Source organism: Oryctolagus cuniculus, chromosome 7 (genome assembly GCF_051225735.1).
Source record: "Oryctolagus cuniculus isolate XC-2025 breed Fujian yellow rabbit chromosome 7, ASM5122573v1, whole genome shotgun sequence".
NCBI lineage: Eukaryota > Metazoa > Chordata > Mammalia > Lagomorpha > Leporidae > Oryctolagus > Oryctolagus cuniculus.
This window is the reverse complement of record NC_142873.1, coordinates 110,803,724-110,826,112: the sequence shown is the minus strand read 5'-3', so window position 1 is coordinate 110,826,112 and position 22,389 is coordinate 110,803,724. Positions and strand designations below refer to the sequence as shown.

Sequence of the window (22,389 nt, the reverse complement as noted above, 5' to 3'; positions counted from 1 at the left end):
AGAATATCCAAAGCAATCCTGAGCGAAAAAAATTAAGCAGGAGGCATTACAATACCTGACTTCAAAGCAGGCTACAAAGCTATAGTAATTAAAACAGCATGGTACTGGCATAAACACTGACACACAAATCAACACAACAGAATAGAGTGCCCAATAGCCAAATGATTTTTGATAAAAGTATCCAGGCCAAAAGTATAACAGATAATCTCTGAATAAATGGTGCCAGCAAAACTATGGATGTACACATGTAGAAGAATGGAATCAGACCCCTACCTCTCACCATATAAAAAAATTAACTCAAGATGGATCAAAGACCTAAATTTAAGACCTGAAACTATGAAGTTGCTTGGAAAAAAATTTAGAGAAAACACTTCAAGACATTGGTATAAATGATGAATTCCTGGATAAGACTCCTAAAGCACAGGCAACAAAGCCTGTGAGTAGACCAAATGTGATTATATCAAACAGAATGTTCTGCACAGCAAAGGAAACAATCAACAGAGAGAAGAGACATCGAACAGAATTGAAAAAATATGCGCAAGCTACCTTTTCAATAAAGGATTAACTTCCAGAATATACCACCAACTCAAATAACTCAACAACAATAAAACCAACCAATCCAGCTAAGAAATGGGCAAAGAACCTCAATAAACAGTTCTCAAAAAAAAAAAAAAAAAAAAAAAGAAGAAGAAGAAGAAGAAGAAGTAAAATAACCAGCAAATAAATGAAAAATGAGATACTACCTCACCCCTCTCATAATGGCTATTATTCAAAAGAGAGAGTAACAAATGCTAGGGAGGATGTGGAGAAAGAGGAACAGTTACATAATACTAGTTGGAATGTAAATTAAAGCAGCCACTGTGGAAAGTAGTATGAAAATTTCTTAGCAAACTGGAAATAGACATGCCATATGATCCAGTAATCCTACTACTGGGCAGATACTCAAAAGACATGAAAACATTATATCAAAGAGATACCAGCACCACCATGTTTATAGCAGCTTTGTTCAAAGTAGCCAAAATACAGACTTAATCAAGGTGTCCATCATCAGAAGGATGGATGAAGAAAATGTGGTATATAAACAATAAAATATTATTCAGCTATAAAAAAAAGAATGAAATTCTACCATTTGTATCAACATGGATGCAACTGAAGGACATCATGTTAAGTGAAATAAGCTGGACACATACAGACAAATACTGCATGTTCTTCCTTACTCATGGGAGCTAAAATTCAAAAAGAAAAAGCAAAAACAACAAAAAAAGAAATAAATGCCTGGGTGTATCAGTATTGCTACAAATACAGTTTTGTCAAACTTTTTTACATCTTTGTCAAGCCAATGATTAGGAACTATAGTTTTATGATCTGTGATTATTTTAAAATTTATTATGTAACAGTGAAATGCACATTTTTCACTTGATTATTATTTATGGACCTTGCCTTTATTCCTGCTGAATCATGGTCTTTTTTACGTTCTATTTGTAGAATTCTTTATTTAGTGGAATATTAAGCCTTTGACTATAATGTAAATTAAAAATATGTTATCTCAGAAATTAAGAAGGAAGGAAAGAATGAACAGATGGAGGGAGGAGGGATAGGCGGGGCTGGTGTTATGGAATAGTGGGTCAAGCTACCACCTACAATACTGACATCCCACATGGGAGTCTGTTGGAGTCATGACTGCTCCACTTCTAATCCAGCTCCCTATTAATGTGCCTGGGAAAGCAGCAGAAGATGGCCCAAGTACTTGGGCCCCTACCTCCCACATGGGAGACCCAGACAGAGTTCCTGGCTCCTGGCTTCAGCCTGGCCCAGCCCTGGATGTTGCAGCCATCTAGGGAGTGAAACCAGTGGATGGAAGACCTCTCTCCCTCACTCCCTCCCCCCTGCCTCTCTCCCTGTCTCTCTGTCTCTCCCCCTCTTCCTGTAACTGCCTTTCAAAGAAATAAATCTTTTTTTTTTTTAAAGATTTTTACTTATTTATTTGAGATGTAGAATTATAGACAGCGACAGGGAGAGACAGAGAAAGGTCTTCTGTCTGTTGGTTCACTCCCAAAATGGCCACAACAGCCGGAGCTGCGCCGATCCAAAGCCAGAAACTGGGTGCCTCTTCCCAGTCTCCCACGTGGGTGCAGGGGCCCAAGGACCTGGGTCATCTTCCACTGCTTTCCCAGGCCCTAGCAGAAAGTTGGACCAGAAGAGGAGCAGCTGGGACTAGAACCAGTGCCCACATGGGATGCCGGTGCCTCAGGCGGAAGATCAACCTACTGCGCCACGGCACTGGCCCCCCAAAGAAATCAATCTTTAAAAAAGAAAAGGAAAGAAGGAGAGAGGCAAGGAGGAATAGGGAACTATTTTTAGAATTGTATCTATGAACTATGTATCTATGAATCTTTTTTATTAATAACGCATTCACATCAGAATTATGTTATAGTAATTATCATGCATTTGCTACGATTCTGAGAATCTATTGTATTAATAAATTCCTTAAAAAGAAAAAAGCACAAGTTAAGGATGCTCTAGATGAAAATATTGTACTGGATAAGAAGTAGAGCTGATAACCTCTAAACTGTTCAATAATCTTGGATTATGCAAATAAAATAACTTCTTAGTCTAGATCTTCTTAAATTGTATACAATTTGCAGAATAATCTGTATTTCTTTGAAAAGTGAGATTATTTGCACATATTCTTTAGCACCTTGTTTAGAACCTCCAGTTACTTAACATGTATTAAGTATCAATTACATGTATTTCTTTGAGCTCTGTAGCATTTCAAGAAAACATGCGTATTATAACTTCATGTTTTATTAGTATGAAATCTGAGTGGTCAATAAATAAAGCAATTTGCCCTAAGTCAAATCACAGCCTCGACTATCTGCCTCTAAACCCTATTATCCCCCCACCCACCCCCCCCTTTTTTTTTTTTTTTGACAGGCAGAGTGGACAGTGAGAGAGAGAGACAGAGAGAAAAGTCTTCCTTTTGCTGTTGGTTCACCCACCAATGGCCGCCGCGGCCGGTGCACTGCAGCCGGCACACCGCGCTGATCCGATGGCAGGAGCCAGGTGCTTCTCCTGGTCTCCCATGGGGTGCAGGGCCCAAGCACTTGGGCCATCCTCCACTGCACTCCCTGGCCACAGCAGAGAGCTGGCCTGGAAGAGAGGCAACCGGGACAGAATCCAGCGCCCCGACTGGGACTAGAACCCGGTGTGCCAGCACCGCAAGGCAGAGGATTAGGCTAGTGAGCCGCGGCGCCAGCCTTATCCCATTTTTCTTAAGATTTATTTTATTTATTTGAAAGATAGTTATAGAGAGAGGTAGAGAAAGAGAGAGAGATCTTCCATCTGCTGGTTCACTCCCCAAATGGCTGCAATGGCAGGAGCTGAGCTGATCCCAAGCCAGGAGCCAGAAGCATCTTCTAGGTATCCCACGTGGGTGCAGGGACCCAAGAACTTGGATCATCCTCTGCTGCTTTCCCAGGCACATTAGCAGGGAGCTGTTTCAGAAGTGGAACAGCTGGGACTGGAACTAGTGCCCATATGGGATGTTGGCGCTGCAGACTGGGACTTTAACCCACTGCGCCACAGTGCCGGACCCTCTCCCAGAGTTCTTTAATTTCTTAACTCCAACTGAAATATTTGTTATATAGTTTCTATATGGTAGGATACCAATACAGATGTTGGAAATAAAGTGGTAAACAAAACAGAAAGTCCCTATTCCTATGGTAATTACATACAAATGAGAAAGATGTGTGTATAATAATTGTGTGTTATGACACTCAATAATGATAAATATGTAAGACGGTGAGAACTGGAAGATGGAAGCAGTGGACCTTTATAGTCAAGATGATGAGGGTGAGCTTCTACAGGTAGTGACATTTAAACAGACTATGTCTGTGTAAGAAACCAAGTCAAGTTTAGTAGTAGGGAAAAACAAAACAAGCAGAGAGAAAGGAAAATGGAAAAATCTTAGTAAGAATTGAACTTTTCTTGTTCAAGGATGAAGAAAAAGGTCAGTGAGTTTAAAATGAACTGAGCAAAACAGGGAATACTAGGATATAATGCAAGAAAAAGACAGGAACCAGATCATAAAGAATCTTGGACTATTAGAAAAAAATGAATTATTTTTCTGCTTATAATGGAAGCCATTGGAAGGTTCTACAAAGAGGAATAAATGAACTGCTTACAAGTTTTAAAGGTCTCTCCAGCTGAAATTTTGAAAATTTGAGATGGTGGGAGGAGGCAAAAACAAAATTATTAAATCAACAAGCATGGCAAAATTTGCTATCAGCTGTTCAATATTGTAGTCACTAGCCTGAAACAATATTAAGCATTTGAAATGTGGCTCATGTGGACCAAAATGTGCTTTAAAATAAACTACACATCATATTTTCAAAACTATCAAAAAGGAGGAAAAAGCAACATATCAATAATGTTTATTTAGTTACATGCTAAGATTATATTATATACTAGATTAAAATATGATTAAAATTAACTTTAACTGTTTATTTTTAATGTATCAATGCTAAAATTTTAAATTACAAATGTGGTTTCCATCACATTTCTATGTAAAAGTGTTGATCTAGATAGTGATTCAGACTAGAATTTTTGAAAAGTGGAAGGCTAGAAAGTATTGAGGTAAATGCAGAGTAGAGAAGGAAAGACATCATTCGGATTCCACAAAATTTGGCCTCAGAAACTCAGTAAACGGTGGTTAAACATAATAGGGGAAGGAAAACTTGGATGACACTAAAGAAGTTCTGTTTTAGAATCTTCTGTCTGAGCTGCCCTATTGGATATCCCAAGAGACATGTCAGATCAGGTCTCAGCACTCACAAATACAATGAGCATAATTCATCTTGAGTATACCCAAATAGTATTCCTTGGAGTGGTGCAGTGTTCAGCCTGAAAAGTTACATATACAACAACTTCATGTCAGGAATTCTCTAGCTCATATACACTCAACAGATTCTGCTAGTTAATTGTTAGAACATGAGGCAGCCATATAAATTTGATTCATGTTTCGTGCTAGGTTCTGCTAATCAAAACATTTAAGGAAATATAGTACAGTGCTTAGGAGTTCAAATGTTTGAGTCTCACAGCCCAGGAATCAAATGCTAGCACCCTCACAGTGAAGTGTGATTCACAGAAAATTTTAAACTTCTTTATTCCTCCTTCTACTCATCTCTAAAATGAATTAACACCCACCTCAAACTATGAGGCTTAATTAAGAAAATACAAGTAAGGTAATTAACATTATAACTTCTACACTGTAAAAGTTTAATACATCATAGCAATTAATAAAATTGTGTCATTAGGGATGGAATAAATAACAAAGCTACCTCAGATTTTTGGAAAATTTCACTCTAGCTCTACTTTAACATTGGAAAACACAGTATCTTATTCCAGAAGTCTCTTACCTGTAAGTAGTGTTTGGAACATAGACATCCCTGGCTGGAAACTCCAAAATTTCCCTTGTAGGTCTAACTCTACTGTCGGGGTAAAGCTTCACTTGAAGCAGCTCCGGGGTGAGGCAATAATGAGGATTTTCAGGAGCAGGAGAAATGTCTATCTTCAGTTGAGCTGCATATGAAATATATTATAAAAACTATGTAAACATAATAAAAACACCATGTTAAAATGTTTTTTGAAGGATTTAGATCCTATTTGTTCAAGAAATATTAGAAGAATACTACAGAAGCTAATACTACCCTCTTATACTTCTTCACTTCGCTTCACCAAATCTAGAAGTTCCCATAACACATGTAAAATAACAAATGTTTTATAAATGAAGGAAGGAAGAAAGAAACAAGTCAAAAAAAAAAAAAAAAAGGAAAGAAAGCAGCAGCAGCAGCAGCAGCACTAAACAGAATAAAGAGACAGGGATTTAGTATAGGAACAGCCAACATTTTAAAGATGAAATGATTTAATTTTAGCATAGCAGACTCCAAAACAGTTTTATCATGGAATGGTTTGCTCTGATCAGAATATGAATCTGTTTCTGAATTCACGTACATTTTAATTGATATTATTTATAATCTCATTTTAGTACTGAAATTTTCAAAAATGTTGAGTCCTGCATCCAAACAGATTACATAAAAGCTAATGAGATGAAAAAGGCTGACAGGCTTGAATATCAAAAAATTCACGAAATATCTTATTAAAAACTATACAACAAATTAGTTATGATAACAGTTGTAGTCGTGTCTACTTAAAATTTGAAAATACCTGTGATAGGTCTTAGTCGCCGTAAAACAGATGATGGCCTTCTCATGTCAGCAAGGAATTTGTACAGATCTTCATCACTTAAGCGATCTCCTTCCTATTTCAGATAGAGGGAAAAGTATTCAATAAAACCAAACAGTGGATAAGAAATAAATTTAAATCGCTTGTTAATAATCATGGACTTATGATTACAATATGACCAGAATGAAAAGTTAATATGAGGAGAAATATCATCTTGAGGGTAGCGCTGTGGCATAGCGGGTAAAGCCACTGCCTGTGATGCTGTCATCCCACATGGTTGCTGGTTCATATCCTGGCTGCTCAACTTCCCATCCAACTCCCTGCTAATGGCTTGGGAAAAGCAGGAGAAGATGGCCCACGTACTTTGTTCCCTGCCACCCATGTGGGAAGACTCAGATAAAGCTCCTGGCTTCCAGCTGGCTCAGTCTCGGCTGTTGTGGTCACTTAAGGTGTAAACCAGTGGATGGAAGACCTCTCTCGCTCTCTCTCCTCTGTAACTCTCTCAAATAAATAAATAAATAAATCTTTTTAAAAATCATCCTAATTTATGTCCTCATTTTTATGCTTTCAGATTTTATTAAGACTGATATATTTATCTATTGTATGTATTTATTCATTATCCATTAACTATCACTATAGAATATTACAGAATTCTATAAAATACAGAAAACAGTAACACTTACAGATAGATGAAAATGAAAAAAAGGAAAAAAATACAGACATTAAAACAACCCAAAAGTAGGCAAATAAAGAAAAAAATGAGTCATTAATTTGTTACTCTTGAGTTCACACTCACACTGTCTTTTCAACCTTATACTACCAAATTTCTAAAATGCAAAATTTAAGCACTGGCTAAATTAAAAAAAAAAACAAAAAACTAAACAATTTCTCTTAAGGAAATGTGTAACTATTGTTGATATTAAAACCAGAAAGAGAACTTCAAAAAGAGCTCAATTAATGGGGAGAGATAAAATAAAGAAAATGACATCTAATTAATACAAAATTTCTAATTTGTATAGAGTACTTCAAAATGTTCACGGAAGGGGCCAGTGTTTTGATGTAAGCAGACTAAGCAGGCATTGGTTCAAGTCCCAGTTGCTCCACTTCCCATCTGGCTCCCAGCTAATGTGCCTGGGAAAACAGCAAAAGATGGCCCAAGTACTTGAGTCCCTGCCAACCATACGGGAGACCCAGATGAAGCTCGTGGCTCCTGGATTTGGTCTGGCCTAGCCCCAGCCACTGTGGTCATTTGGTGAGTGAACCAGCAGATGGAAGATGCTCTCTTTCTGTCTCTCCCTCTCTGTTAGGTAACTCTGACTTATAAATAAACAAATAAATCTTTTTTAAGTTTTCAGGGAAAACAGAATTAAAAGATAATTTATTTTGCTACAAAAATTTTGAAATCCAGTTTTTTCATAGAACACATTTGTCATTAACTTCTTGAGACCCTTCATATTTTCTTTTTTTTTTTTTTTTTTTTTTTTTTTTAATGGTAACATGTTTTTATTTTCTTTTTTTTTTTTTTCTTTTTTTTTTAACTTTTATTTAATGAATATAAATTTCCAAAGTACAGCTTATGGATTACAATGGCTTCCCCCCCATAACGTCCCTCCCACCCGCAACCCTCCCTTTCCCACTCCCTCTCCCCTTCCATTCACATCAAGATTCATTTTCGTTTCTCTTTATATACAGAAGATCAGTTTAGCATACATTAAGTAAATATTTCAACAGTTTGCTCCCACATAGAAACATAAAGTGAAAAATACTGTTTGAGTACTAGTTATAGCATTAAATCTCAATGTACAGCACACTAAGGACAAAGATCCTACATGAGGAGTAAGTGCACAGTGACTCCTGTTGTTGACTTAACAAATTGACACTCTTGTTTATGGCATCAGTAATCACCCTAGGCTCTTGTCATGAGTTGCCAAGGCTATGGAAGCCTTTTGAGTTCACCAACTCTGATCATATTTAGACAAGGTAATAGTCAGAGTGGAAGTTCTTTCCTCCCTTCAGAGAAAGGTACCTCCTTCTTTGATGACCCGTTCTTTCCACTGGGATCTCACTCACTCGCGGAGATCTTTCATTTAGGGTTTTTTTTTTTTTTTTTTTTTTCCCCAGAGTGTCTTGGCTTTCCATGCCTGAAATATTCTCATGGGCTTTTTAGCCAGATCCGCGTGCCTTAAGGGCTGATTATGAGGCCAGAGTGCTGTTTAGGACATCTGCCATTCTATGGGTCTGCTGTGTATCTCGCTTCCCATGTTGGATCATTCTCTCCCTTTTTTATTCTATCAGCTAGTAATTGCAGACACTAGTCTTGTTTATGTGCTCCCTTTGGCTCTTAGTCCTATCATTATGATCAATTGTGAATAGAAATTGACCACTGGGACTAGTGAGATGGCATTGGTACATGCCACCTTGATGGGATTGAATTGGAATCCCCTGGTATGTTTCTTTCTTTTTTTTTTTTTTTAACTTTTATTTAATGAATATACGTTTCCAAAGTACGAATAATGGATTACTATGTCTTCCCCCCCATACCGTCCCTCCCACCCACAACCCTCCCCTTTCCCACTCCCTCTCCCCTTCCATTCACATCAAGATTCATTTTCGATTATCTTAATATACAGAAGATCAGCTTAGTATACATTAAGTAAGGATTTCAACAGTTTGCTCCCACACAGAAACATAAAGTGAAAAATAATAGATGATTTTTTTTAATGATGATGAAATCAGATCAGACCTATTGTCATGTTTAATCCCAGTGAGAGTCAAGTTGGGAGTTGATAGTTTCTATTCTTTTCTTTTTTTTTTTTTTTTTTTTTTTTTTTTTTTACAGAGGATCAGTTTAGTATGCATTAAGTAAAGATTTCAACAGTTTGCACCCCCATAGAAACACAAAGTGAAATATATTATTTGAGTACTCGTTATAGCATTAAATCTCAATGCACAGCACATTAATGACAGAGATCCTACATGAGGAGTAAGTGCACAGTGACTCCTGTTGTTGACTTTACCAATTGACACTCCTGTCTATGGCATCAGTAATCTCCCTATGCTCCAGTCATGAGTTTCCAAGGCTATGGAAGCCTTCATATTTTCTTTTTCTTATAATTGAAATAGGGCTTGATTTTATTCAGTCTCTTATTGAAAAGTTAGTGTTTATATTTCATTGATCCGGCCGGCGCCGTGGCTCACTAGGCTAATCCTCCGCCTAGCGGCGCCAGCACACCGGGTTCTAGTCCCGGTCGGGGCACCGGATTCTGTCCCGGTTGCCCCTCTTTCAGGCCAGCTCTCTGCTGTGGCCAGGGAGTGCAGTGGAGGATGGCCCAAGTGCTTGGACCCTGCACCCCATGGGAGACCAGGATAAGTACCTGGCTCCTGCCATTGGATCAGCGCGGTGCACCGGCCGCGGTGGCCATTGGAGGGTGAACCAACAGCAAAAGAAGACCTTTCTCTCTGTCTCTCTCTCTCACTGTCCACTCCGCCTGTCAAAAATTTAAAAAAAAAAAAAAAATTCATTGATCCAATCTACCTGCCTTTAACATACTCTGTATTGTAATTTTATCTGATTTGTTAATAAATATATTTAAAGCTACTTTATTAGTGTGAGTTCACCATGAATCATATCCCATTTGTTCATTATTAAAGTCTAAACAAGGTAGTGAATTTACCTTTTTTATCTAATTATTTAGGAAAATGAGTTTTATTTCTTAGTGGTTATACATTTTTTGTTAATACTTTTAAAATAGTTTTTATTTTATTTAGTGTGGTTAGAGAAGATGAAGGTTTTTTTAGTGACTTAATATGATTAATTACTAATGTTCCACCCGTTGCTGAAACAGTACATTCTCACCTTTTTGATTACAAAATTAATATAGGTCTTTAAATTGTCCTTGTGTATAATACCTTTAGATTATATTCAGATTAAATTTTTCTGTCTACTTAGCCCACTAAATTAAACTTGTATTATTGGCCTCCATTCTTTACTTTTTCATGCCATCTTCTGGTTGGGGTATTATTCCCTTCTCTAAGGTGGGCCACGCACCTTGGTTTAGCCAATAAGCAAACAAGATACAAACAGAGATCTGTAAAAGGTTTGCACAATTTGGTTTGGCCCTCTCTTGAATTTCTGTTCCTGTTATGACACATGACCAGGCTGAGAGCCAAGGCATGGATCTGAATCATTTCAGTCTTCCCAAGAGAAGTTAGGCTAGATAAGCTGATTCAAACCAATAAAGCTGATTCCAAACATGAGAATGAGCCGAGTTCCCTGGAATGGTCTACCTACACTGTTCATTTACTCTACATTGTTTATTTATTATTGTGTATCCCTGGGCAACAGATGACGTATATACCCACCAACAGGCAAATGTCTTTAAAAATACTTGTGAGGGTTTGATTTTGTTGTTAAATCTCCACATACTTCTATTAATTTTGGTTCCACACATTTCAAATCTGTACATAAACACTCATGATTACTATATGCAATTGTGGATAGTAATCTCTCATAAATGTTTTTTTGTGTCTCACTTAAGGGAAACTTATGTCTTGAATGTTACTTTATTAAAATTAATTTGCATTTACCTGATGAATAATTTTCTAACCCTTTAAATATTAACTAAAAATATTTTAGGGGCCAATATTGTGGTGTAGTTGGATAAGCCACCGCCTGCAGCATGGGCATCCTATATGGGCACTGTTTCTAGTTCTGGCTGCTCCACTTCCAATCCAGCTCCCCGCTAATGTGCCTGAGAAAGCAGTGGTGAATGGCCCAAGTGCTTGGGCCCCTGCACCCATCTGGGAGACCTGGAAGAAGCTCCTGGCTCCTGGCTCCAGCTTGTCCCAGCTTAAAAAAATATTTTAAATACAGCCTGGTATAAAGTAAACTGTAAACACTTTCCATTACTCCATGCTTCCAGTAATCATTTATTTTTAATTTTTCATAATCACTTTGTGCTACCTTCCAGTTAACAGAATTCAAAATGGTATCTGGTACACGATAAATGCTCAAAATATATCTGCTGGGTAAATAGGTGTGGAATGAATCACTTGTTGATTTAAGCTTACAATTTCATTTCACTGATAAAATACGCTGAAAAGTGAAAAGAGAGTTGTAGAAATAGAAGTGATGGTGCAACTGAAGAAGAAAGAGTTGGAATGGTCATATATGCAAGGTTATGACACTGTATTCAGTAAATACACTGCCACATTTCCACAGCTGTATGTGATCTATCACTTCATCCAAGTAACAATCACTGTGGCCTTCCCTAAAATCTTTCTTTTACTACTGTCTGTAATGAAAGGATCACACTTCAGACATCAGCACTTGTTTATTCCCCTCACTGGAATCTCTCAGAGCAGCTGCCTAGGAACACTATGACATTAACAGTGAAAGGTCTTCAGTTAGATGCCTGTCAATTCAAAGCCTGCTCTACCATCAACCCTTGCCCTAAATTGTAAGGATTTCCTCCTTTCGCTCAGACCACCACTTAAGAAAGAGGAAATATGAGAGAATTCTTAATATTTTTCCTTTGAGCCACTCTAAAACACATGGAGATGGTAGAATTCTCTAGTTTGTCATACCATTTCAGGTTTTCTCCTCATATCCATAGGGTTCTTGGCACCTGATCACTTATAACAAAGACTTTCAAATTTTTCTGATCATGATTCACAGCAAAAATCCATTTGAAATCAAAATCTAGTGTACACACATACACACACACACACAATTAACTCAAAATCCAGAAGCAAGAGGGCTTCCTGAAGCAATATTTAAGCTTACTACATACATTTCACTATTATTCTGCTGGGTTTTTTTACTTTTAAATGGGTATTATCTAATAATCTGATATCTACTATCCCTAGTGAGTCATGAGCAGCATTTGAAAACTACTAACTTGACTCATGATTTGAAGAGGAGGAAAAATTTGCCAAGAAAATGATGTTCTGGATATACAAACTCACTTTTAAAAACAACACTGAGGGGCCTGCATTATGGCCCAGTGGGTTAGGCTGCTACATGGCCAACATCCCATATGAATGCCACTTTGACTCCCAGCAGAAGATGGCCCAAGTGCTTAGGCCTCTGACACCCACGTGGAGGACCCGATGGAGTTCCAGACTGCTGGCTTTGGCCTTAGGCCAGTCTCAGTTGTTGCAGTTATTTGGGGAGTGAACCAAGTGATGGAGGATTCTCTCTCTCTCTCTCCCTCTCTTTCTCCTTTTCCTCTCTATAACTCTGCCTTTCAAACAAATAATCTTTTAAAAGAAAAAGAAAGCAAATTTTTAACCCCACTATGTTTAAGAAAAGTTACACCATTATAATCGAAAAATAAGATATCAGCATATGTGAAAGATCAATTTTCATCCATTAGTCAAGGTCAAAATTTAGATAAATATTATAAAACGATAGGTTCACCATAAATTCTTATAGTTTTAATTTTTGTTGTTTTTTATTTTAATTATGAAAGTTTTAAAAATTTCTCAAAAGGGGTGGTGCTGTGGCATAGTGGGCTAAGCCTCCCCCTGTGGTGCTGGCATCCTATATGGGTGTTGGTTCATTTTTTTTTTTTTTCTTTAACAGGCAGAGTGGACAGTGAGAGAGAGAGACAGAGAGAAAAGTCTTCCTTTTGCCGTTGGTTCACCCTGCAATGGCCGCCGCAGCTGTCGCGCTGCGGCCAGCGCACCGCGCTGATCCGAAGGCAGAAGCCAAGTGCTTCTCCTGGTCTCCCATGGGGTGCAGGGCCCAAGCACTTGGGCCATCCTCCACTGCACTCTCGGGCCACAGCAGAGAGCTGGCCTGGAAGAGGGGCAACCGGGACAGAATCCAGCACCCTGACCGGGACTAGAACCCGGTGTGCTGATGCCGCTAGGCAGAGGATTAGCCTATTGAGCCGTGGCACCGGCCAGGTGTTGGTTCATATCCAGGCTGCTCCTCTTTCCACCCAGCTCTCTGCTATGGCCTGGGAAAGCAGTGCTTGGGCCACCACATCCATGTGGGAGACCTGGAGGAAGCTCCTGGCTCCTGAGTTTGGATCGGCCCAATTCCAGTCACTGTGGCCATTTGGAAAGTGAACTAGTGGATAGAAGACCTTCCTCTCTGTCTCTCCCTCTATCTGTCTATAATTCTAACTCTCAAATAAATAAATAAGTCTTTAAAAAAATTTCTCAAAAGCATACTGATATACATGTACAATTACTACTTTTCAAAAACTGAAAGAAATTTATGTACAGACATCCCCCTGAATTCCTTCATGACAGAACAATACCTGCTTAAAAAAATTCGTCACTGTCAGAGTAGCTGGTCGAAAGCTAGTCAAATTACAGGCATCATCTCCACTTGTTGTCCTTTCAAGTGATCGTCTGCCAACAATACTAGAATTTCTCCGCTCTGACCAAGATCCTTTTCGTTCTATCAGGAAATAAAAGTAAGGTACTAATTTTCAAAAAATTTGAAATCCCAAGTAAATTTTTTCAATCTTCATTTAGGTAATATTTTCTTAGACACAACACCAAAAGCACAGTGAGAAAAAGAAAACAGACAAATTGATCTTTATCAAAATTTATAGCTTTTGTTCCGTAAACAATACTATCAGAAAAAGATAACTCACAAAGAGAAAATATTTTCAAATCTGATAGTAAATACGATGTGTATATGGAACATACAGGAAATTCTCAAAGTAATGAGAAAACAAAATCCATTTAAAAATTAGGCATCAACTAAATACTATAAAGACAAAAAGCCATTAAAAATGGGGAAAGGACATGAATACATATTTCCCTACAGAAGACAAATAACTGACAAATAGAAGATGGTGTTTAACATAATTAGCTATCAGAGAAAGGCAAATCCAGATCACACTAAGATATCACTTCACCTGCACTAGGATGACTATAGTAAAAGAAAAGATAATGATGAATGCTGGCAAAGATGGAGAAAGCAGGACCTTTTCATAGGGCTAGTGGAAATTTTGGAAAGTGCAGTCACCCTGGAAAACAGTCTGGCCATTCCTCAAAAGGTGAAACATACAATTAACTTATGACCCAACAATTTTACTCCTATTTATATTCAAGAGAAATAAAAGCATACACATTTTTCCATATAAAAGCTTGTACATGCACATTCATTGCAGTATTGTTCACAATACTCAAAAAGTAGAAATAAACCAAATAACTATCAATTGATGAATGGTAAATAAAATATGGTATATCAGTACAATGGACTACCATTTGGCAATAAAAAAATGAAATACTGGGGTCAGCATTATGGCACATCTGGTTAAGCAACTGCCTGCGATGCTGACATCCCATATGGTTCGTATCTTGGCTACTCTACTTTAGATTCAGCTCCCTGCTAATGTGCCTGGGAAAGCAGAAGACGGACCAAGTACTTGGGCCCCTGCACCCATGAGGCAGACCTGGATGGAGTTCCAGGCTCATTGTTGCCATTTGGGGAGTGAAACAACAGATGGAAGATATTACTCTCTCTCTCTCTCTCTCTCTCTCTCTCTCTCTCTCTCTCTCTTTCTCTCTCTCTCTCTCTCGTGTGTGTGTGTGTGTGTGTGTGTGTCCCTCTCTCTGCAACTCTGGCTTCAAATAAATCTATAAATAAATAAATAAATAAAATACTGATACATGCTATAATATGTATAAATCTTAAAAACAATATGCTATGTGACAGAAGCTAGGCACTGAAGACCACATACTGTATAAATCCATTTGTATGAGAAGTCCACAACAGGCAAATCTAGAAACAGCAAATATTTTAATGTTTAGGGCTGGGTCTGGAGATTTTGGAGGCATGAAGAGTGATTGCTAATGGGTACAAAAGTTCCAAAATTAGATTGTGGAGGTGGTTGTAGAACCCTGTTGGTATAGAAAAAACTGCTGTGTTGTACTCTTTATATAGATGGGTTATATGGTATGTATTTTATCTCAACACAGGTGCCACATAAAAAAAAAAAAGACAAAAAAGTTCCTTTTATGCAATATATCGTTGCAGAGTCTACAAATAAAATAAGTCTAAGTGAGAAAAACTATACATTTAGAAATATTTTATACAAACACTCTTACCTCCAGTACTAATTTCTACTTCTGTAGAATCTCTTTCTAAACTCCCAGCACTGCTAACAATATTCATTAAATGGATTGCAGTCCAAGCAAAAGGCATGCGATATTTCCCAAGTCTCTGGCAAAACTGATCAGCTTGACTTTTCAGCTTCTCCAATTTTTCCTTATTCTGCAAAACAGAACTTTACACATGATTACATTTGAAAAAAAAGCAATTAAAGGCTATTTCACACAATATAAAGGGACAAGTTAAGAATTCTGAGCCCTCAGTAAAGATGGGAAAATAATCCACCTTTCAGAGACCAAGTAAGTATATTATCTCAACCACTGAAAAACCTCATTTCATTCTATAAATGTATATATAAAGTGAGTCTTTGAAAACCTGCTTGTGATTATGTCATCTCAGGACAAAGGGGGAACAAGTACCAAACATATTTATTTATCAAAAGTACTATTTTAGGAAAGAAAGTAAAACAACACTCTTGTCAGAACTGCTGACTACAAAATATTCCAGGCTATGATTTGTTAAATTTTGCTACTCTGTAAAAAATGGAAGAAACTCAGCCCATATGAAACATTCTTGAACTTACAACCATTGTGAGATAGGCATGGAGGGCACAAACAGGACAATGGTAAACAAACTCAGGGTTACATTGAAAGACCTAAAGAGAACAAAGCTCTGAAAAAGACTAATGTTCCAACAGTATATGGAATTCTGAAAGATATCTTGAGGCTGGCTCAACTTTTAGACTACTCTTGAAACAAATACTACAGTGTCCTGCAACAGTCAACCAAGAGTTCAAAATAGAAAACCTATACCACTCCTTTCACACACTCTTTCCATGAAGGATGTTAGCTTGGTATATTCTAATAATGCTATACTATCTTGGGATGCAGAACTAGGAAAATACGGAAAAAGAGCTAAATGGTAGCATGACTTACACCCCCAAAACAGGTCTTGCTTTAAGAGCCTAAATATCAAGTATACTTAATTCTATCAGTCTATATAAAGGTGTAAGGGAAGGTATTGGCGTTTGTCAGCAGTTATGACACTGGTTAAGGGGCTGGTGCTGAGGTGCAGAATAACCTCTGCCTGCAATGCTGGCACCCATGTAAGAGCCATTTCAAGTCCTGACTGTTTCATTTCCGACCCAGCTCCCTGCTAATGTGTCTGGAAATGCAGCAGAAGGTGGGGGCCCATGTACCCACATAAGAGACACTCTCTCTCTCTCTCTCCTTCTCTCTCTGTATCTTGCCTTTCAAATAATAAATTAATAAATCTTTAAGAAAAATAAAATGAAAAAGACACTGGTTAAGATACCTTCACCCCACATAAAAAAATCCCTGGGTTTGAGTCTTGGCTCCACTACTGATTCTAGCATTCTGTTAATGTGCATTCTAGGAGACAGAAGGCTTCGGCTCAAGCACATGGGTCCCTGCCACTTACATGGAGGATCTGGATTGAGTTCCAGGCTCCTGGCTTTGGCATGGCCTATCCCTGGCTGCTGTGGGCATTTGGAGAATGAAACAGTGGATAGAAGATCTCTGTCTGTTTATCTGTCTCTCCCCAACACCAAACTCAGTCTCCATCTTTCAAGTAAAATGAAAATAAATTAAACAAAACTTTTTAAAACTTTTTTAAAGTAAGGGAAGAGTAGAATAAGTTGCTGGTACCATATTTATGAACTCCATATAAAAGAGCAAATTTAACCTGTAAAATAACAACCTGGGTTCTCCAGTATACTTAAACCCTGAGTTCAACTACATAGCCAATGATCAGAAAAGACTATATCATATGCTCAGTTCTACTTATATTAGTCAAGAAAGCTCAGTTCTTGTTCTGAACCTCAGAATAACAGAAAGCAAAACATTTCCTAGATTTTGGTGGTTTGTCCAATATTCCAAGCATATTTTTCCTGGTTGTTTTGATATTAAATCTTGTGTTGAAAGATCCAAAAATCACCTGTAGTTAAATCAAAGAATCTGGAATTTGATATTAATTATTCAATATTTCTCTGCTTTTAAAGTTTATCTAGATTCTAGAAATTTGTTATCTGATGGCAAAACAGAGATAGTATTTTCTATTTTTAATACATTGCTTAATTATCTGCAATCAGATAAAAGCTAAAAGTAGTTGTCTTGCTAGGAAAAGTTCCATCAACAGCACAATTTTATAAATAAAGGAAATTTTAAACCCTATTAGTAATATAGTTCTCTCAAAAAAAATTTAAAAATCAGTTAGTTTTAGGGTAGGGAGATGTTTTAGAACAGCACAGCACCTGACACAAATTTGATGACAAAAGGAAATAAAGAGCAAAAGGGGTAAAAGTAGTAGGCCAACAGAAAATAAGTTAGTGGTGACATTCTTTAATATGGTATTCTCCCAAATACAACAGTGATACTGTGAGGGAAATGAGAGACATAGCATTCTACCTTAGTGGCATCTGCTTCTTTGAAAATCATATATGGTTCTGCACACTCTCCAATATCTCCTTGTTGTAGGACTTTTTCTAGCTGTCAAAGCAAAAAAGTAAAGATTAATTAAGATTTTAAAAAAGCAGCCTGACATAAAAGAAGCATGTACTTTTCTCTGAAGTGAGGAGAGAACTTCCACCTTGCGTATGGCCCTGTCTAAATACCGATGAAGCCTGTGGACTCAAAAGTCTTCCATAACCTTGGAAGCTTCTAGCAAGCTTATATCACTGACATCATAAATAAGAGTGTTAGTTGTTAAATTAACAATATAAGTAATTGTGCACTTACTCCCCATGTAGGTCCTTGGTCCTTAATGAGTTGTACTGTAAGAATGAACTGCAAAACAGTTCTCAAACGGTGCTTTATATGATATGGTGTGAGGGGGGCAGAGTACAAAATATTGAAACCTTTACTTATTATAGTTGGTCTTCTATATATAAAGTTAATTATATAAAAATCTTAATGAAGAATGGGATGGGAGAGGGAGTAGGAGGTAGGATGGGAGGGGAGTGGGAGGACGGGTATATTCCTAAAGTTGTAACTATGAAATCTGCATTCATTAAATAAAAGCTTTAAAAAATTAAAAAATAAGAAAGAAGCCTGAAATGCAAAGGTTACTCACTATACAGAAATCAATGTCATTTTCACGTACATAATGACAGAAACAGCAAATCAATTCAACTGAAGCAGGGAAAGTACTGGACAAAATTCAGCATAGTTACAATACAGAAACAGTCTATAAACTAGGAATATAAGGAAACCACCTCAACATAATAAAGCCCATACAGGAAAAGCCTACAACTAACATCATACACAATGCTTGAAGACAGACTTTTCCTCTAAGAGTAGGGACAAAGATGAGGATGCTCACTTTATCCTCTTCTATTCAAAAAAGCACTGGAAGTCAAACCCAGAACAATTAGGCAAGAAAAAAGGAAGGAAGGAACAAATGGCAGCTGAATCAAAAAAGCAGAAGAAAAATGACCTCTGTAGATGACATGATCTTTTACATTAACACTCTAAAAATTCTACTAAAAAAATGCTAGAATAAATAAATTCAATAAAGCTACAGAATATAAAACCTATATACTAATGAGAAATGCAAAAGGAAATTAATAAAACTCCATTTGCAATGCTATCAAAAATAAAAATATTTAGAATAACCAAGGAAGTGAAATATTTATATATTTAAAACTATAAAACTTAATTGAGAAAGTAAACAAAAATAGAAAGAAATCTCATGTTCATGAACTGAAAGACATCATATGATTAAGATGTCAAAAATAGCAACAGGAGTCTACAATTAAATGCAAACCTTATCAAAAATCACAATGATGTTTTTGAAGAAACAGAAAAATCCACCCTAGAATTCATATGAAATCTTGAAGGGACCCCTAAATAGTCAACATATTTGGAAAAAAAATCCACAAAGTTGGAAGTATCATACCTCCTATTACCAAGTTATAATAATCAAAATACACAGCACAGAAATACAGTCGAACATACAGACCAATGGAAGTAAACAGAAAGACTGGATACAAATCCTCCAGCATGATCAAATGATTTTCAACAAGAGTGCAAAGCTCATTCCATGAGAAAGAGGAATCTTTTCAATACACAGTGTTGAAGAACTGGACATCCAAATGCAAAGGAATAGTCAGACCCTTATCTCTTAGGGTATACAAAATTGACCCAAAATGGGTCAAAGACCTAAATGTAAAAAATTATAAGTAGGGGCCTGCGCTACGGCATAACGAGTAAAGCTGCCTCCTGTGGCAACAGCATCCCATATGGGTGCCAGTCCAACTTCTGGTTGCTCCACTCCCAATCCTGCTCACTGCTAATGCACCTGGGAAAGCAACAGAAGATGGTCCAGGTCCTTAGGCTCTTGCACCCATGTGGGAGGCCCAGAAGAAGCTCCTGGCTCCTTGCTTCAGATCGACCCAGCTCCATCCATTGTGGCCGTTTAGGGAGTGAACCAGTGACTGGAAGATCTCTCTCTCTCTCTCTTTCTCTTTCTCTCTATGTCTCTCTCTGTAGCTCTACCTTTCAATTAAAAAATAAATCTTTAAAATAAAAAAAATTAGAAGTAGCATTATGATATATTTCAACAACCCTACTTCTAGGCACACATCTAAAAGAATTGAAAGCAAGGATTTGAACAGATATTCTTGCACATCATGTTCTTAACAATATTATTCACAACAGAAAAAAGGCAGAAACAACCCAAGTATCCATCAGTGAATGGACGGCTAAACAAAATGTGGTTGCATATACACAAGGTGTAATAATACTCAATTTTAAAAAAGAGGGGCCAGTGTTGTGGCATAGTGGGTTAAATCACCACCTGCAGCACCAGCATCCCATATGGGTGCCAGTTTGAGTCCTGGCTGCTCCACTTCCAATCCAGCTCCCTGTTAATGCACCAGAGAACATTAGCGTGTTTTTTTTTAAAGGAAGGAAATTCTAATACATATTATAACTTTGGATGAATTCTAAAGATACAGTAAATTAAATAAGCCAGTAACAAAAAGACAAAAACTGCATGAGACCATACTTATTTGTGGTACACAGAGTAGTAAAAAATCATAGAAACAGAAAATAGAGCCCTAGTTGGCAGAGGCTGCAAAGAAAAGAAACAGAATTGCTATTTAATGGATATAAAGTTCCAGTTTTACAAGGTGAAAAACTTTTAGATATAATTTGCACATAATGTGAATATACTTAATGGTGAACCATGCACCTAAAAATGGTTAACATGATAAACTTTAAATGTATTTTACCACTATTTTTTAAAAAATTTTTAAGATTTGTTTTTTTTTAATTTTTGAAAGGAAGAGTTACAGAGAAAGGGGGAGAGACAGAGAGGGAGATCTTCCATCGGCTGTGCCAGAGCTAGGCCAGGCCAAAGCCGGCAGCCAGGAGCTTCTTTCAGGATTCCCACACGAGTGTAGGGCCTCAAGCACTTGGGTCTTCTGCTGCTGCTTTCCAAGGCACATCAGCAGGGAGCTGGATGGGATGTAGAGCAGCCAAGTCTCCAACTGGCACCTATATGGGACACTGGCACCTATACAGGATGCTGGTGTTGCAGGCACCGGATTTACTCACTATGCCACAGTGCCAGAAACAATTAAAATTATTTTTAAAAGCAGCCATAAATTTATCTCCAGTTAATATATCAAAATGTCAAATTGCATCTTAAAAATAACAACTGCTGGCGCCGCCGTAGCTCAATAGGCTAATCCTCCGCCTGTGGTCCCGGCACACCAGGTTCTAGTCCCGGTCGGGGCGCTGGATTCTGTCCCGGTTGCTCCTCTTCCAGGCCAGCTCTCTGCTATGGCCAGGGAGTGTAGTGGAGGATGGCCCAAGTGCTTGGGCCCTGCACCCCATGGGAGACCAGGAGAAGCACCTGGCTCCTGCCTTCGGATCAGCGCGGTGCGTCGGCCGCAGCGGCCATTGCGGGGTGAACCAACGGCAAAGGAAGACCCTTCTCTCTCTCTCTCTCTCTCACTGTCCACTCTGCCTGTCAAAAAAAAAAAAAAGAAAAAAAAAAAAAAAGAAAAGAAAACACACACACACACACACACACAAAATATTAAGTGGCAGGGCCGGCACCGCGGCTCACTTGGTTAATCCTCCACCTGTGGCACCAGCATCCCATATGGGTGCCGGGTTCTAGTCCTGGTTGCTTCTCTTCCAGTCCAGCTCTCTGCTGTGGCCCGGGAGGGCAGTGGAAGATGGTCCAGGTACTTGGGCGCCTGCACCCAGGTGGGAGACCAGGAGGAAGCATCTGGCTCCTGGCTTTGGACCGGCGCAGTTCCGGCCGTAGTGGCCATTTAGGGGGTGAACCAACGAAAGGAAGACCTTTTTCTCTGTCTCTCTCCCTCACTGTCTAACTCTGTCAAAAAAAAAACTAAAAAAAAAAAAATTAAGTGGCTATTACAATAGCTCCCACTTAACTTATTTCTCCAAAGTGTCTTACTATCCTCCTCTAAGAGTTTTAAGATTTTTTTTTACAAAGAAATGTAATACACTGTTGGTGGGAATGTAAATTAGTACAACCATTATGGAAGAGAGTATGGAGATTCCTCAGAAGTATGAAAATAGATCTACCATATGACTCAGTCATCCCATTACTGAGAATTTACCCAAATGAAATAAAATGAGCATATGAAAGAGCTATCTGTACCCCCATGTTTATTTCAGCTGAAATCACAATAGCTAAAAGAAATACGGAGTCAACCCAGATGTCCATCAGCTGATGACTGGATAAAGAAAATGTGGTATATATACATGATGGGATGATACTCAGCTATAAAAAAAAAGAAATCAAGTCTTTTGCAACAAAACAGAAACAACTGGAAACTGTTATGCTTAGAGAAAAAAGCCAGTCCCAAAAGATAGATATCATATGTTTTCCCTGACTTCTGTTGACTAAGATACAGAGAATAAGAAAATGAAATATATATGAGTGAAATTGACATTTTGAGATTTGATTATTGTTTACAGCCCTATCTATATTCTTGAGGAATAATGGTTTTTCTACTTACTACTTGTTAAATTATTTATTTAGTGGGGGGTTAAGCTTGTGATTAGAAA

General features: G+C 37.8%; 1 protein-coding gene across 9 annotated transcripts in view; it reads right to left on the bottom strand.

Annotated features, from left to right (window-relative positions):
- Window positions 1-22,389, bottom strand: part of DOCK7 (dedicator of cytokinesis 7) — a 268,792-nt gene that overhangs the window by 179,932 nt on the left and 66,471 nt on the right. For all 9 annotated transcript variants that reach the window (XR_016210986.1, XM_070078382.2, XM_089300543.1 and 6 more), the window contains 5 exons: window positions 17,749-17,829; window positions 15,319-15,484; window positions 13,515-13,657; window positions 6,226-6,319; window positions 5,418-5,580 (listed from right to left, as the gene is read on the bottom strand). Coding sequence is in view for 5 of the 9 variants with exons in the window: in XM_070078382.2 (XP_069934483.1) it covers window positions 5,418-5,580; window positions 6,226-6,319; window positions 13,515-13,657; window positions 15,319-15,484; window positions 17,749-17,829 (647 nt within the window). In the remaining 4 variants the exon portion in view is untranslated. The remainder of the gene's footprint in view (window positions 1-5,417; window positions 5,581-6,225; window positions 6,320-13,514; window positions 13,658-15,318; window positions 15,485-17,748; window positions 17,830-22,389) is intronic.